The following is a 15,783-nucleotide window of genomic DNA, read 5'->3' on the forward strand; positions in this document are numbered from 1 at the left end:
GGTTACCACAACATTACACACAATCCAGGCTCATTGCACACATCCACTCCCTTTGTTCCTCTCATACCCCACTTATGGAATCTTCTCTTCAATCCCATTCTTCCAGGGCTTCAAATTGGCAGATTACGACCATCTCAGGTCTTCCTCCATACCTACCAAAATCGTGACTGCCTCCATCTCTCCCATTATACCACGTTTTACTTCCAGGTTGCTGTGTTTATTTCCCGCTTCTTCGTCACCACCTTCTGTCCATGTGATCCACTGCCTCCACTGCCTTCTATCCTGTATCACCTCTAATTTGAGTTGATACCCTGCAAATATTAACATGAAAAACAAGGGGCATCAATGATGCTCTCGGTCCTCTGCCTTTTGGGGCGGTATGAGGAATATATCTGTGTAATATGAAAGCTAAATCTTGAACTGTCTTTGAAATATCGTGTACACAAGCCAAGTTACCAGATGGTTGCCATGGCAACATCATTCAGCCAATCGCAGCTATGACCCAATCAGGTTGAGATAATGTCATGAGGAATAGATATTTGTAATGTGAAAGCTAAATGTTCAACGGTTTATTGAAATAGTGCCGACACAAAAGTACATGGACGGATGATTGGTCAGTCGGAGCACATTTTAATGTCCCTCGTCTTCGACTTTGTTGGAGGGGAAGGTTGAAGGACAAAATAGAAGGGATACTTGTACAAATAAGGAATAGGGGGGATGCATGAAAGGGTTGTGTTGCCTTAGCCTGGTGTTGCTTAGCGGTTAGGGTGCCGGCTTGGGATCCTAGGATCCTGGGTTCGAATCCCGGTCGATCGCTGAATTAACGCCAGGGGGGTTGACTCAGCCTGTCATCCTTCCGAGGTCGGCAAATTGAGTACCAGCTTGCTGGGATGAATGATCACGGTGTGTACCCCGATTTAGAATAGGTACACTGTATCCCTGCGCATCGTAAGAGCGTGACCAAGGGTTGGCGTCAGGAAGGGCATCCGGCCATAAAAACATTTCCTCAAACAGGGAACCATGATTGTCATGGGGCCCGCAAGGCTAACCCCCGCTCGAGCGGGGAAAATGGCCTTAAAACGATCATTCATTCATATTCATATTCATGAAAGGGGAGGAAAGAGAGGGAGGGGAGTGTTGGGTTGGACAAGATGGATACAGAAGCAATGTCGGGAGGGAAACTGGGAATTTGGAAGGGGGTGGGTTAATTGGGGTAGAAAATATTGTTTTGGATGGGGGATCATCTGAGATGGTAGGGAACAAATGTTTTGAAAATTGAAGGTGATCCCCCAGGGGGGAAAAAAGAGGAACGAATGAGTAAAGTTGAGCAGTGATTCTAGATTTTGTGGGTTTCATCAGAAAAGGGTATATGATGTACCTCATGCACCCTGCAGAAATATGGGGGGGGGGGGGGGGGGGGCTGGGGGATGCAGTCCAGTACGGTTGCAGGTGAGCAGGTTTCGTCTGGTTCATTTGCAAGGCAAAGCACAGAAAGAGCATAGGACTAAAAAGGAGGCAGGAGAAAATAGATTACCGACCCTCTTCAATGAGAAAGTGATATGCCCATGGACACATGATCTTCAAGGCCTTGGTTTCCCTGGTAGCAAGGTGTAAGGCAGGCACCAGCTCAGATGGGGGAGAAGTGCTCCATCAAGCTGCAGATGCAAGCCTTGTATTGGGATCGGAGTTCAGGTGTGCCAAGGAAGGACTTGGTACGATGGAGGATGTCCAGTTGGCGATGCCAAGTCATTGGCTGGCTTTGGAAGCCAACTTTGAAATGTAGTTTGCCCAAGAAAGATCGTGGCTGACAGTGAGATCCAGGAGTTTGAATGACTACTACAACAACAACAGGCATTTTAAGGCCATTTTCCCTGCATGAGCGGGGTTAGCCTTGTGGTCCCCATGACAATCTTCTCCATTTTGCCCTATTTTCTACATCTCCCATTGTTAACCCCCTTGCCCGCATTTCTTCTTCCACCATCTTTAGCCAAGTCTTTCTCGGTCTTCCCCGTCCTCTACTTCCTTCTACATTCATTTCCATCACTCTTCTCAACCAGTCACTTTCATCCTTCCTCAACACATGACAAAACCATCTCAACCTGTTTCTCTTCACAGCATCAATCACAGGCTCTATTCCCATCATCTTTTGCAATTCATCATTTGTCTTCTCTCTCAACGATACTCCACGCATCTACCAAACCATTCGCATTTCCACCCTTTCCAGCCTTCATTGCTGCTCTACCTTCATTACTCATGTCTCACTCCCATAAATCATAACACTTCTCACACATGCAGCATCCACCTTTCCCTTCAGCTTCAACGACACTCCCCTCCTCGTCAGCACGCCACTCAGTTCCCGAAACTTTTTCCATGCACATCTCACTTTAGCAACCGTTGCCGAGTCTGATCCACCTTCTCCATTCAGCATGTCACCCAGGTAGCAAAATGTTTTCTCACCTTCCAGCTTCATGCCATCTCCAAGATCTAACTCAACATTTCCTCCATCTGCAGCTCCCTCTGTGCACACCTTACACTTGAATGTAGCTGCCACACTGGTTAATGAGCCTCTCAGACCACTACATTTTTGATGAACCCACTCAGCACACATTGTACATTAAATGGAGTTCACTCCGACACCCTTCCTGCACACAGCACAGGGCCACTTCCCAGTTCTTTCCACCTCACTACATGCTTTACCACTCGCCATCACCTTCGTCTTTCCGATATTCACTTTCAGACCTTTTGTCTCCATACACTCCTTCCACTTGTTCATCTTCTCCTTCAGTCCATCCATACTTTCTGCAATCAACACCAGATCATCTGCATACAACAACTCCTAAGGTAAATGCTCCTTTACATTCCGAGCCAGCACCTCCATCACAGTTCCAAATAGTAGTGGACTTAGTACCGACCCCTGATGCACTCCCACCTTCACCTCAAACTCACCACTGTTCCCATCCTTCGTCCTTACAGCTGTGCGTGCTCTCGTACATTGCCATCACTACTCTGATCAACCATTCCTCCACTGCTAACTTCCTCAATGCCCATGTCACTACTTCGCGTGGAACTCCATCGAATGCTTTCTCCAGATCAACAAACCCAAGAAACGACTTCTTCTTCTTCTTCTCAATGTACTTCTGCATCTGCCTTACAATAGAAAGTGTGTCTGTCTTTCCTCTTCCTGGCATAAATCCAAACTGCATTTCGTAGATCTTTACTTTCTTCTTTATCCTCTTCTCCAACAACCTTTCAGTTTGAATGACTGAACTTCATTAATTAAGAGGATTTTACAGAAAGTAGATGGAGGGTTTGCCAGATGGTCGTTTCGGAGAGAGATTGTGAGTGTGTGAGATTTGTCAGGATTGAAAGAGATATTCCAAGTGTTTGACCAGCTTGTTATTTTCTCAAGGTCTGAAGAGTGAGAAGAGGGCTGCTGCCTGCCTGTCTGAAGGATGAGGGTTTGTCATAGCAGAGTGTGCAGTCATCAGCAAATAAAGGAGATTTTCCAAAGAGTCGGAGAGATCGTTGATTAGGAATAGGAATAGGACTGGGACTGGGCCGGACCACTGCCATGGGGCATTTCAGCCTTGAGATCTGTCAGGTTTGAGTGGAGGCTTCAGATGTTTGAGGGACAGGGGAGGAGGTGTTGGGAGGATGTGGAATGGGAGATGGCTGGGAGGTTGAGGGATGGGGAAGAAAGCTGGGGGGGGGGGGGGGGGGTGTGGGAAGGCGGATGGGATGAGGGGACATGGAAGTGGAGGGATGCTGAAGAGTACGCAAGGGGTGGGGTTGGAAGGATGTGGGCATATAGGGGAGGGTACTGACCCAGAGGGGTTTGACACTACAAATTATCATGAAGGGGATTTGATGGTCTTGAGCAGACAACCTCTGCAAACAGGACTTCTTAAGATCACCAAATTTGACATTTTGGTATGAACATCATGGGATGGGTGGAAGGAATTTTTTGTTGTAGGCATGGACAAAGGTCGGAACAGGTGGAAGGTTGCTGGACCAAGTGCTTAGGTGAGAGAAAGGTTTGTAAAATATGTGGTATAGATCATGATGAAGAACAGGTGGGTGACTGGACAGAGAAATAAGGAAGGTGAAGTATTTAAAAAAGAATTTAAAAGCTTTTAAAGGAAGAAGTGTTTCCTTCAATGAAGATTCAGTTTGGAGATGTTGAGAAAAGGGAGAGGTAAAGAATGAGGTAGAGGCAGTACAGGTAGAAGACTGAGATTGTGCTTTGGTTTGTAGATTTCTTTAAGGGAGGAGGGGGAATAGGATAAAGTTTTTGGAAGAAAGAACAATTTTGTGGAACAAAAAAAGAAGCAGAACGAGAACCAACCTCAAAACCGAGACAATTTTGCTCCTGGCTATCCGAGGAGTAGACTTGGGCCAGAAGAAAACAAATTTGACACAATAGCACAGCAAGATACGGTTTAATATGGGAAACTGGACGAAAATAGTAACACGGACGAAAATATAACAAAACAAAAAAAACACGATGGATCCGGCTTGGAAAACTTTGCTTTGATTGAGGTGGAAACCAGAACCTTTAAGAAAAACGGTGGGGTTTGGTTAGGTATGCTGGGGATAGAAAAGATTGCGATACGGATGATCTAGTTGTGGGCTGTCTGCGTCAGACTGGAGGGTTCGATTTCGACTGGTTCGATTGAACAGCCTGAGGAACAAGCAAGAGAAATGAGGAATAGAGTGGAGGTGTGTGATAGGTCTGGATTTTCAGACTTTCACCAGGTGGGGATTACTGGAACACCTGCGATCGGTAAGACCTGGGAAGGATTGGTGGGCTGAGAGAGCAGAGAACACCAGACTGGAGGAGAGATGGTTAAAAATTCAAAAAAAAGGCCACCAACCTGGCCTTGTGTGTTTTCAATCTCATTGTGGGGAGTTTCCAATAATGCTGAGAGCTTTAGACTGATGGAGAGCCATGATGCTGGGGTGCCAGCCCAAAGGGGGGAGCAGTACTACATTACTATTGAATTATGTGGACAAAAGCCTCATCAGATGTAAGGAGTTGGTAAAGCAGATGTCCAGAGATGTCTGCATACTGGGCATCTTCTGTTCATTCAAGGAAAGACTTGAGATGATTCCCAGTCTGTGGCTGACTCTAGAGATCTGCTTTGCTACATGTCCAACCCAGGAGAGATTTGAATCTTTTCCAGTGGCCTACCATGTAAATAGATAGGTCAATTCGTTTTATGATCCTTCCAGAGTGACAGTGCGAGACAAATTTTCCAGGTTGGAAGTTCCATTTATCACATTAGCATATAATCAATTCCAGATCTGAAGAGTGACACGGCCGTTGTCTCTGCCTGTCACTCGGACGGGAGTACTGTACGACACAATGTGGAATCCTCTGCAGGAAAAGGAAGAGGGTTCTTCCAGATCATCAGCTCTAGGTCATTTATGTATACTAGGACGTGCCCGTACGTGGGTGCCCGTTCCTTGCCAAAAAAAAAAAAATTTGTGTAGGGGTGTGTGTGTGTAAACATCCTAGGGCGTGCCCGTACGTGGGTGCAAAAAAACATGCGTGCAAACAACAACAAAAAAAAACTTTGAAACCACGTGGCAGTAACGACCACAGAACCCCCCCCTCTATTTACATGAATGGTTTGGTCCATTCGCAACGACCACAGAACCCCCCCCCCCCTCTATTTACATGAAATGGTTTGGTCCATTCGCAAAGCCAAAGCGAACGGCGAACGGCTAAATCGCCATAGCTCGGTAACTACTTCTCCGATTAATATGAAACCTTGAAAAGGCACATCCTCGGGTCCCCAGCAATATACCTGGCAAGTTTCAAGTATATCGGACCCGTGGTTGTCGAGAAACAGCGGTCACAGACAGACACACAGACATACAGAGATTACTGGAATTATAGATAGATGAGTGATAAGACTGCTGTGAGGTCCTCGATTTTGGAGAGGGTAGCATTCATTGACTGCACAAGTGCAAGAAGTCAAAACCAAGTAAGAAGGTGGCTCTGTGCAGTCCGGTATATGAGTGATAAGACTGCTGTGAGGTCCTCGATTTTGGAGAGGGTAGCATTCATTGACTGCACAAGTGCAAGAAGTCAAAACCAAGTAAGAAGGTGGCTCTGTGCAGTCCAGGCAGCGAGCTTGACAACCAGAGCAGGATGCTAAGAAGAGCAAGCCCAATCTTACACAACTTACCACACTTTTACCACAATTAAAGAAGTTGTGGGGAAGCCTCTTCAATCCCAGAATCCTATGATTGACTGACTTGTCCATGTGATATGTGATTTATGAACCAAGGTACCTTTCTAACGGATGTTGTTCAAGAGAGGACCCATGAACCCTTGTATCCACACGAGACCCACCTATAAGCCATCACACGTCCACAACAACTTTTTGGGTAAAATATTTTATACGTGTTGCATTTCTTTTAAAATATATTCAAAAGGAAATTTCAACATTTATACACATTACAGTGGTAAGCATGGATTTCTATTTAGGACGAACGTTAACCTTGCCGTAGACAACATCCGATTGATGTAGTTAATGAGTTATAAGTTTCAGAATCAGAGAATAAAAAAGGGAATAAACTTCCTGCACCATGAGAAAAACGTTTAAACAAAATCGATCTGTATCAGATAAATATTCCTTCATTTAAGGCAAAGCCGAGAAAAAGTTTTGCTTTCAAAGTTGTGAGTTTCCTCATTCAAAGTTAACAACTACATGCTCGCAAATAATTACCGACAAAGAATAGTTTTGCTAAATACTGCAAAGTTAGGATGCAATTTTTCAGGTGATGGATTGGGGGAGTAGTGTCCTGTATACACCAATTAAGGTTAAAGCACCGCAAGGCCGGGTTAGCTCCAATGATGTGGCAGGGATAACAGCTCTATATGTTTGTAGCACCAAGGATTGCACGGGCGGCGAACGAGATACTATGGAGGGAGGAATCGATTCCTGAAGAGCCAGCCGCCCCTCCGACACTCGCCGTGGGATGGCCTTCATCGTAGATCTCGATTCCTGTAGTGCTGGCTGCCCCCATGGCTCTTGCCGTGGAATGTTGTCTCCATAGCACCCTTCTTTGTCTCTCAAGTTTAAAGGAGCAGCTGACACGGGGGTTGAATGACCAAGCACCTTTTGGTAAGTAATGCCGCAGAACTAGCACCAGTCAGTCCAAAGAAGTACTGACGGCTGCAGCAAGGCTCAGACCCCCAGGGATTCAGTGCTGTTATTCCATGGTCCAGGGTCCTGGTGATTCGTAGAGGTTTGAACGTTAGAAGTGCAAAACATAACCACTGTTTCATTCACCTTTTCATTTGCCTCATTTTTTGCAACCTCAACTTCATCCCATGTCCACAAATCCACCAAACTTCCATCATTTTTGCTACTGATTAGTACTGACAGTCATTAAACCGACAGATTAGTCTAAAAAGAACAACTTTCTCCAACCAGGTGTATGATCTGGAGGTCACCATTCCTCCCTAACGTTGGCATGAACATCCATGCAACACACCAAGGTGCGCTGGTGTACATACCTTTGATGGTTGCCAGGTGCCGGTGTTGTGCGGAGCACAAGGTTTGACAAGCCTCGCTGCTCTCGAAACGGTTATCATTTCCACCACAACCACCGTACACAAAAGGTCGACACGCGGAAAGGGTGGCCTGGTAGTACCATCGCAGTACGTAGTTCTCACAAGGACCCGCATTCAGAGGCAAAAAGCACCTGCCTGCTTCGTCTAGGGTTGCAGGAAAACAAAGACCACGTGTATGCGTGTGAAGGTAACGACATTGTGGGATATGAGGGGTTGTGCAACTACAACAGTGAATGGCCGAACAAAAACAAACAGGAACGGATTCTTTCCACCGACATCACCAGCCAAATATCAACTACACATCTGATGCCTTTAGCCCTTCTTTGGCATCTCATCAGCTCATTGCTTACAAACCTGTGTTTTTCTTGTTTTTTTTTTAGTCTATTTCAGGTGATGATCATTTGTCTGTGCAAGAGCATGCTAAGTAATGCGCCAATGGGTACCTTAAATGGAAGATGTAGGTTGAACTATGCACTCTGCCATTCAGCTCTTCCATGAGCATAGACGTGGGCACACGGGAGACGTGAATGCACAAATCCTTACCATGATCCACCTCTCGTTTGTCTCGCTTGCCTGTCATCATCACGCCGGGCTTGTCATCTTGGGGTGAGGGTAAGTCACAAAGTTTTTTCAGTATTAAATTCTCAAGAGAGGATAAAAGAAGATCAACTTTACCATTTTTAGTAGGTACCTCTGCCACCCCTGTCTGTCTGTTTGCTTGTCTGTGCGTAGGATATCTAAAAGAGGTTATCGACGGATTTGGACGAAACTTGGTGGACAGGTTGAGTGTGTGACAAGGATGAATCGATTCGATTTTAGTGAAGATCCGGATCCGGATACAAGAATTTGGACATCTAGCATGATATTTCAAAATGTGCATGGGTTATGCCAAACTTGGTGGATGAGTTGGAGAGTTGATAAGAACAAGCCGATTAGATCTTGGTTCAGGTCCGAATCCAGATCCGGCATATCAGTGGATACAAAGCGTTAACTTAATCAGCCTGGCGGATCTCCATCTTCAATGTTATAACAGGTCTTGCCATACTATGTTACTGTGCCAATGAAAGGCTATCCGATATATAATCTAGACCAGGCTGTATGCATAACCAGCGATAATGTTGCTCATAGACCCACAAGTTTCTGAAATGGTTGTTGATCAAATTTGCCTGAATTAAAGGCTACAAATCTTAGAGTTACATGTATAGTCACTTATCAGTGAAATCAATGATTGTTTGTCTTACCGTTGTTCCCTCATCTACTAATTTCAAGAGATACTGTCTGTTCTTAAGCAATACAAGGAACAATGCAGGAATACTATAGTACCCATAACTCACGCAATACAAGAAACAATGCAGGAATACTACAGTACCCATAACTCACGCAATACAAGGAACAATGCAGGAATACTATAGTACCCATAACTCACGCAATACAAGGAACAATGCAGGAATACTATAGTACCCATAACTTACGCAATACAAGGAACAATGCAGGAATACTATAGTACCCATAACTCACGCAATACAAGGAACAATGCAGGAATACTATAGTACCCATAACTCACGCAATACAAGGAACAATGCAGGAATACTATAGTACCCATAACTCACGCAATACAAGGAACAATGCAGGAATACTATAGTACCCATAACTCACGCAATACAAGGAACAATGCAGGAATACTATAGTACCCATAACTCACGCAATACAAGGAACAATGCAGGAATACTATAGTACCCATAACTTACGCAATACAAGGAACAATGCAGGAATACTATAGTACCCATAACTCACGCAATACAAGGAACAATGCAGGAATACTATAGTACCCATAACTCACGCAATACAAGGAACAATGCAGGAATACTATAGTACCCATAACTCACGCAATACAAGGAACAATGCAGGAATACTATAGTACCCATAACTTACGCAATACAAGGAACAATGCAGGAATACTATAGTACCCATAACTCACGCAATACAAGGAACAATGCAGGAATACTATAGTACCCATAACTCACTAAAGAGAGCCTGAGAGATTTACTCATACGTTTTTTCATGCGTAGTTTTATCACAAACTTGGCATTCCGTACACTGAGGGTTAAAATGTATCCACTGTTACTAATTTGGTGCATAAAGGGTTAATACACCTTCTAAGAGATAAATGTAAACTATTTCAATACGATATATGGTTAAAATCATAATATAGAAAGTCCTGGGGTTGTCTTGTCTTAATGCTAGAAAAATCCTGAGAATTGTCGTTTTTATGAAATTTGTGTTTCAAACACGAGGGGTTAATTCCAAAGCCTCAAGGTATTTGTAATGATTATTGTTATAAAAAACTTCCCCTATATGTCAACATAAATCAGTGTTATTTTCATCCATTTATCTCTTTTAGTTTTGTACCAGTGGCCATTTAAAGATCGAAACCCCGAGATTTTCACCTCGGCCAAAAAAAAAATGACCTTTTGACCTCTGATGACGTCATCAGTATTGACCTACTCATTTGCATAGTACCATTCGGTAGGTCTTATCAAGACATTTCTAATGATACCCAACATGCATGGTTTCCTTTTATAGTAAACCTGTTGAAATCGGATTTTGATTTCCCCTACCCATAACTTTTGGGCTCAATTATGTGGTCCCTTAAGTTCAAATAACCTCCAAAAATTTGGATTTCGCAAGAGCAAATGCAGAGCAGAGCAAACTATTCCTGTGCGGGATGCCTCGGCCTACACAAATCCACCCATGGAAATGTTATAGCAAGCCGGTACGGGTTTTTCAAAATTTCAGTGCCTGGCTCCCCTACTATTCGGACAAGCTTTTGCACACTTGATCATTCTGGCAGCAAACTCGAAAATGAGAACCAAACTATCATGGTACTTTGGAAAAAAAAACCACACTAAAAAGCTGATGCCCTCAAGATAACGACCGTAACAATCCTCAGGTACATAAAGGTCAGATGGGTTTTTACCAGTAAGTGGCCAAAGGTAGGTGCCAGAACCCACGCCATTCAAATGATCGTAATCGTGTTCTCGAAGACGCAGAGTGTTGAGCCGGTTATCTGCAAAATAATCAAGGACAAAGGAAGGATTGCAGGAGTGACAAACGGACACTTGCTTACACAGACTTACACTTGCTTACACAGACTTACATGTGCTCGCACAGACTTGCACTTGCTTACACAGTCTTGCACGTGCTCACACAGACTTGCACTTGCTTACACAGACTTACACGTGCTCACACAGACTTGCACTTGCTTACACAGACTTACACGTGCTCACAGACCTGCACATGCTTACACATACTTACACGTGCTCACACAGACTTGCACTTGCTTACACAGACTTACACGTGCTCACACAGACTTGCACTTGCTTACACAGTCTTGCACGTGCTCACACAGACTTGCACGTGCTTACACAGACTTACACGTGCTCACAGACCTGCACATGCTTACACATACTTACACTGGCTCACACAAACTTGCACTTGCTTACACCGACTTACACAGATTTACACTTGCTTACACCGACTCGGTGGAGTAAGGGTTAGAACATCTATTCTGAGTCTGGGAGGTCGGTGGTTTGAACCTCGGCAGAGTGATAACGAGTACGTGCTGCTTCCTTGCTCACACTCGGCATTTGAAAAGGAGGTTTTAAAGGGCCTAATGGCCTCCTTTGTTGAACTTCCTCGAAAGGGAACTCGTATTATCACACTGTGCTTGAGTGTTCATCTGCAACGCATCCCGGCACTCGTCCGAAATAAATATGCATTTATCAGGTGTAATAATGTCTACCACTGCATTGTCCCATAATACTGTGCTCAGGTACTAAGACAGCCCTCTTAATTGCAGGTTCGAGTGCCCACCGTCCTCCCACCCTCCTATGGGAGTATTAATTGGAGATCAATGAAAAAAAAAAAATCTCAATGTAATCTATTTTAAATTCAGGCTGTGACATAACTAAATGTGAAAAAAGTCAAGGGGTGTGAATACTTTCTGAAGGTACTGTATATCTTCACAACTTCCGGAACCGAGTCGTGCCAAAAGCAAACTGGTACAAACGGCCGATTTTGACGCACCAATTGCTTGAAGAGCACCTAAAAGATGAGTACGCTGATCCCGCGTCTCATCGCGTGAGCCTTAAGGAATGAACGGACGAAGGTTGTATTTGGTGTGGTGTCTCCTCCAGCCACTTACCACCACATGCTGCAAGGAAACAAACAAGACGTGCACCATTAGACAAACGACTTCAGTGGTGTTTCATTTCTACAAGGGTTATTAAGGCAATAAAGTAAAAAAAAATAGTTAATGAAATAATCTCCAATGCCACTAAGTTACTTCACATACCGCAGTGCTGTTTCATCTCCTGGCGAACGAAATCTCTAATCTCCATTTCCTGTGGTGAAACCAGAACCATGCCATTCAGACATCAAACCCGAAGTGAGCCCCAAATTTGTCACCTCACAAAAAACACTTCCGCATGTTAAGTTTCCTTTTGACGAGTTTTCATAGCTCACCGTCATCCCCTGTTCACCTTTGTCCCCCCGTCTCCCACTTTGTCCGGAATCACCCTGAAACACACCATGATCAAATAAACAAGAAATACGTCGTGCATTGCACGATACTTGTGAAATCCTTAAAATGAGTTGTTGACCTTTCGCCTATGTTGACCTTTTGGCCTATGTTGACCTCAAAAATAATTGGTGGCTGATTTCAGTGACCTGTTCCGCAAATCCTCTTCAAAATTCAAGTCAATCGGATGAAAATTGATGATCTTAGAAATTTGTCAGAGTTGTTGACCTTTTGACCTCAAAATAAATAGGCTTTTTGCTTATGACCAACTCTAACATTTCGTGAAGTTTCATGAAGATCGGTTTAAAATTGTGACCTGTTGGCGATTGACATGCAGACAAACAGACAAAATAATGCGCACGACCGACCGATATACTTGAAAAATGTTCGATTTAACAATTTCTTAAACTACCTGACGGTTGTTCAAGCAAGGACACCTATCACCCAACTATCATCCAAGTTGGGTGAAGGTGTCCTGCTTCTTGCGAAGCCAATATTCTTAACTATCGATGGGTTGATGGCAATGAACATTATGAAGCCCTTTAATTACGCTTTGTGGTTTAGGCCAAAAAATATATATTGCTGGTCTCTGGTCAGACCAAAGTTCCAGAATTGATGCGGCGATGCGGTTTTTTTTTTCTTGTTTTTTTTTGAAGAGCATGGATTGCACATATAGAGGCGTTTTTGTGTCCTCATGCCTTGCGGTCCTCCTCATTTGCTGTGGCGCCGTCCAGAGAGAAATTAAAGACAGCCAATGGGACTTGTCGGCCTTTTATTTGTAAATAATGAACACAAGCTTAAGTTATTTTAAAATGTATTTATTCTGAAAATCATTAAGTTCTTCAAGCATATATATAGACTGCCATTTCGTTCTCGAGATCGCCTCGCCGTACCGTCAAACATTCCAATGCGTCGATCGTGTCAACACTGCGCATGCGCAAGTGGTCTAACAGGCCGATGGTCTCCCACGATCTCTTCTCCCAGTCCACCAGATTATCACAGACACTTACAACTTCATGGCAAACGAGATAGCATCCAGGCCTAACTAACGAGACCACCCGCAGCTCTCTAGGCCTTCTGGTTGCTTCACACGAACCCGACAAAGAAGTCTTCGTTTCAATAAATTACAATATCCAGCCGATAGAGGCTTTGCATCGCGTGAGCGTCGTCCATGGCAACCGGTTCCGGCCGCCATCTTGGGTGGCATAAACAACATGGCGGGAAAGCTGTCGTTTGATCAGACGGACCTGCCAGTTTACGCCCGTAGCTTGCCCGTTGAGGCGTTTTCGCGGTATTGCGAGAAACTGAGGCTGTGTCATCTGCCTGTTGACCCGTGTGGACCCACAAGTACGCCACACACACTCCACAGTCCACACACACTCCACAGTCCACACACACTCCACAGTTCACACACACTCCACACGTACACCACAAGTATGCCACACACACTCCACACGTACGTAACCAAATGCCGAATCCTGCTTTTCGCTTCGCGAGCGAAGGTATCAACCTCATGAGCCATATTCTCACCTGAGAGCTGCAGTCGAGGCAGCCATGAATCCGTTTTAGCGCGTTGTGTCGTCCGGAAAACGGTAGAACGACGATCCCGATCCCTTATGAAATCGGGCTGTACATCCGACAGCACAACAACTCTTTACCATCGTGTAGGGGGCAATTTATATGTGAGACGAGTTTCAAATTGCCGCCATTACGTATCGTGGCAGAAGCAATGTTTTGCCACCCAAGCGATCACGTGACCAAGACGATGACGTCACATGCAACTTCCCTATTGGATTCATGACGTCACGGCACACAAAACTACTCATATCTTTGGAACGGCTGGTTGGATTTGGACAAACTAAACGCAGTTTTGTAGGGGAGAACCGTGCGCGAACATCGATACCAAATTTGGAAAAAACAAATTGTTGACGCGCAGGGTCAAAATCGATGCGCGCGCTGACCAGAACCCGGAAATATATTTTTCTCGGCCTTATCTCACAAATGTTAACCCAATGGATTGGGGTGAAGAACCGAGGCTGCCCTGTACTGAAATGCCTCACAGATCCGATTCAAGTCTAAAAGGCCATCGCAGGTAATATGAGAGAGGTTGGTCATAAACATCCCGACTAATTTCGATGTGGAAGTGAATCTCAGTGCTAGAACCCCAAGCAAAAGCGGAATGAGACGAGATGAACGAGGATGTGTGCCAAGTGAAAGAGGTTTTGTGCATGTTGATGAGCACAGACCAAGTCTCCTTTTTCTCCAGGTATGCCTGGTACACCACTTGGACCCAAGATCCCCTCCCCAGGAGGTCCCCGTCCCCCCTGTAGAAAAAGGGTGCATCGAAAGGTAAAAACAAAGGGTTAATAGATGACAATACTAGTCCAATTGGATCCGGTATACAGTTACCCAATTGACTTACAGATGGCTCCACTTACCTTCTGTCCTTGAATGCCCTCTGACCCTGAAGGCCCTTGAGGTCCAGATGGACCGAGTGGACCTGGAGTCCCATCTGCCCCTGTAGGTCCAGCCACTCCAGGGACCCCCATGAGACCCTAACATAATATGTAAAAAAAAAGAAAAGAAAAAAAGACATTCCATATTGACAGCACAAGTTGGGTGATCTGAGGGCGTTTTGGTTCAAATTGTGAACAAATTAATGACAGATCAGATTAACCAACCACCTTACCCTGTGTCCTTTCTCACCAGGTTCTCCCTTCATACCTAGGGTTCCGTCAAATCCTCTGCCGCCCTGTATGGGGACACATAGGAAAGCAAATGGAGGTACAAGATTAAAAATTTGCTCTACAAATTTGTTGCCGTGACACCGACTACTTAACCTGTGTACTCAGGTACAAAGGTACACCCCTCGGTCAACACCACACATACAACTAATGAAAATGTCAAAAGCAATGGAACCATTTGGAAATACATATGTATATTGATTGACAACCAGTTATTCGATTTGTAGGTTCTTCTGATCCGATCTGTCGATTGCGCTGTCCTGTTGTCCACATTGGCATGACACGCTTTCCTGGAAGGATTCGATCAAAGTTTGGACATGGCATTCCAATACTTTCAGCAACGTGGTGTGTGTACTAGCTCTTGGCTACACGAAGAAAAGAATGGGCAGTATATGTGAACTGGCCTTAAATAAGACCCGGGACCTTTATCGCTTCTCCCTCGTCATTTTACGATGACCCTGCCCCACCTTCACCGATGATGCTGCTCCACCGAAACTTTCCTTCGAATAGATGTTACTTTCTAGTTCGGCTCATCATTTCTCTGTTGTCTGGTTAGGGTTCAAGTGATCTGGACTGTGGTTGGTTTGCCAGGCTGCTTCCGCGACCACTTCCCCATCACCCAGCGCCACGACTTCCTTCCACCACAATCAGTTTCCTCTCCACGACTCCAAGTAAAGCTTTAGATACCATACAGTGTAACTGAGGTAAAGTATCAGATTCACTACATGAGGTTAGTTCGATCTAAGAAAAAGAGCTCACCTTGGATCCTGGTAGGCCTTCATTGCCTTGCTCTCCTGAAGGACCAGGGATTCCTGCAGGACCCTGTGGAGACATGAAGTGTGAACGCTCAAGACGAACATCGGATTACCCTG

General features: G+C 44.7%; 1 protein-coding gene across 1 annotated transcript in view; it reads right to left on the reverse strand.

Moving 5' to 3' along the window:
• Positions 1-6,389: 6,389 nt before the first annotated feature.
• Positions 6,390-15,783, reverse strand: part of LOC137437908 (uncharacterized) — a 51,337-nt gene continuing 41,943 nt past the window's right edge. Inside the window, exons 21-30 of the mRNA XM_078768653.1 lie at positions 15,671-15,733; positions 14,857-14,919; positions 14,606-14,722; positions 14,414-14,491; positions 12,113-12,166; positions 11,934-11,991; positions 10,566-10,655; positions 8,132-8,188; positions 7,532-7,732; positions 6,390-7,244 (exon numbers count right to left, since the gene is read on the reverse strand). Of these exons, the coding sequence (XP_078624779.1) occupies positions 11,935-11,991; positions 12,113-12,166; positions 14,414-14,491; positions 14,606-14,722; positions 14,857-14,919; positions 15,671-15,733 (432 nt within the window). The 3' untranslated portion in view covers positions 6,390-7,244; positions 7,532-7,732; positions 8,132-8,188; positions 10,566-10,655; position 11,934. The remainder of the gene's footprint in view (positions 7,245-7,531; positions 7,733-8,131; positions 8,189-10,565; positions 10,656-11,933; positions 11,992-12,112; positions 12,167-14,413; positions 14,492-14,605; positions 14,723-14,856; positions 14,920-15,670; positions 15,734-15,783) is intronic.

The sequence above is a fragment of the Myxine glutinosa genome, assembly GCF_964187855.1.
Source record: "Myxine glutinosa chromosome 12 unlocalized genomic scaffold, kmMyxGlut1.1 SUPER_12_unloc_2, whole genome shotgun sequence".
Classification (NCBI taxonomy): domain Eukaryota; kingdom Metazoa; phylum Chordata; class Myxini; order Myxiniformes; family Myxinidae; genus Myxine; species Myxine glutinosa.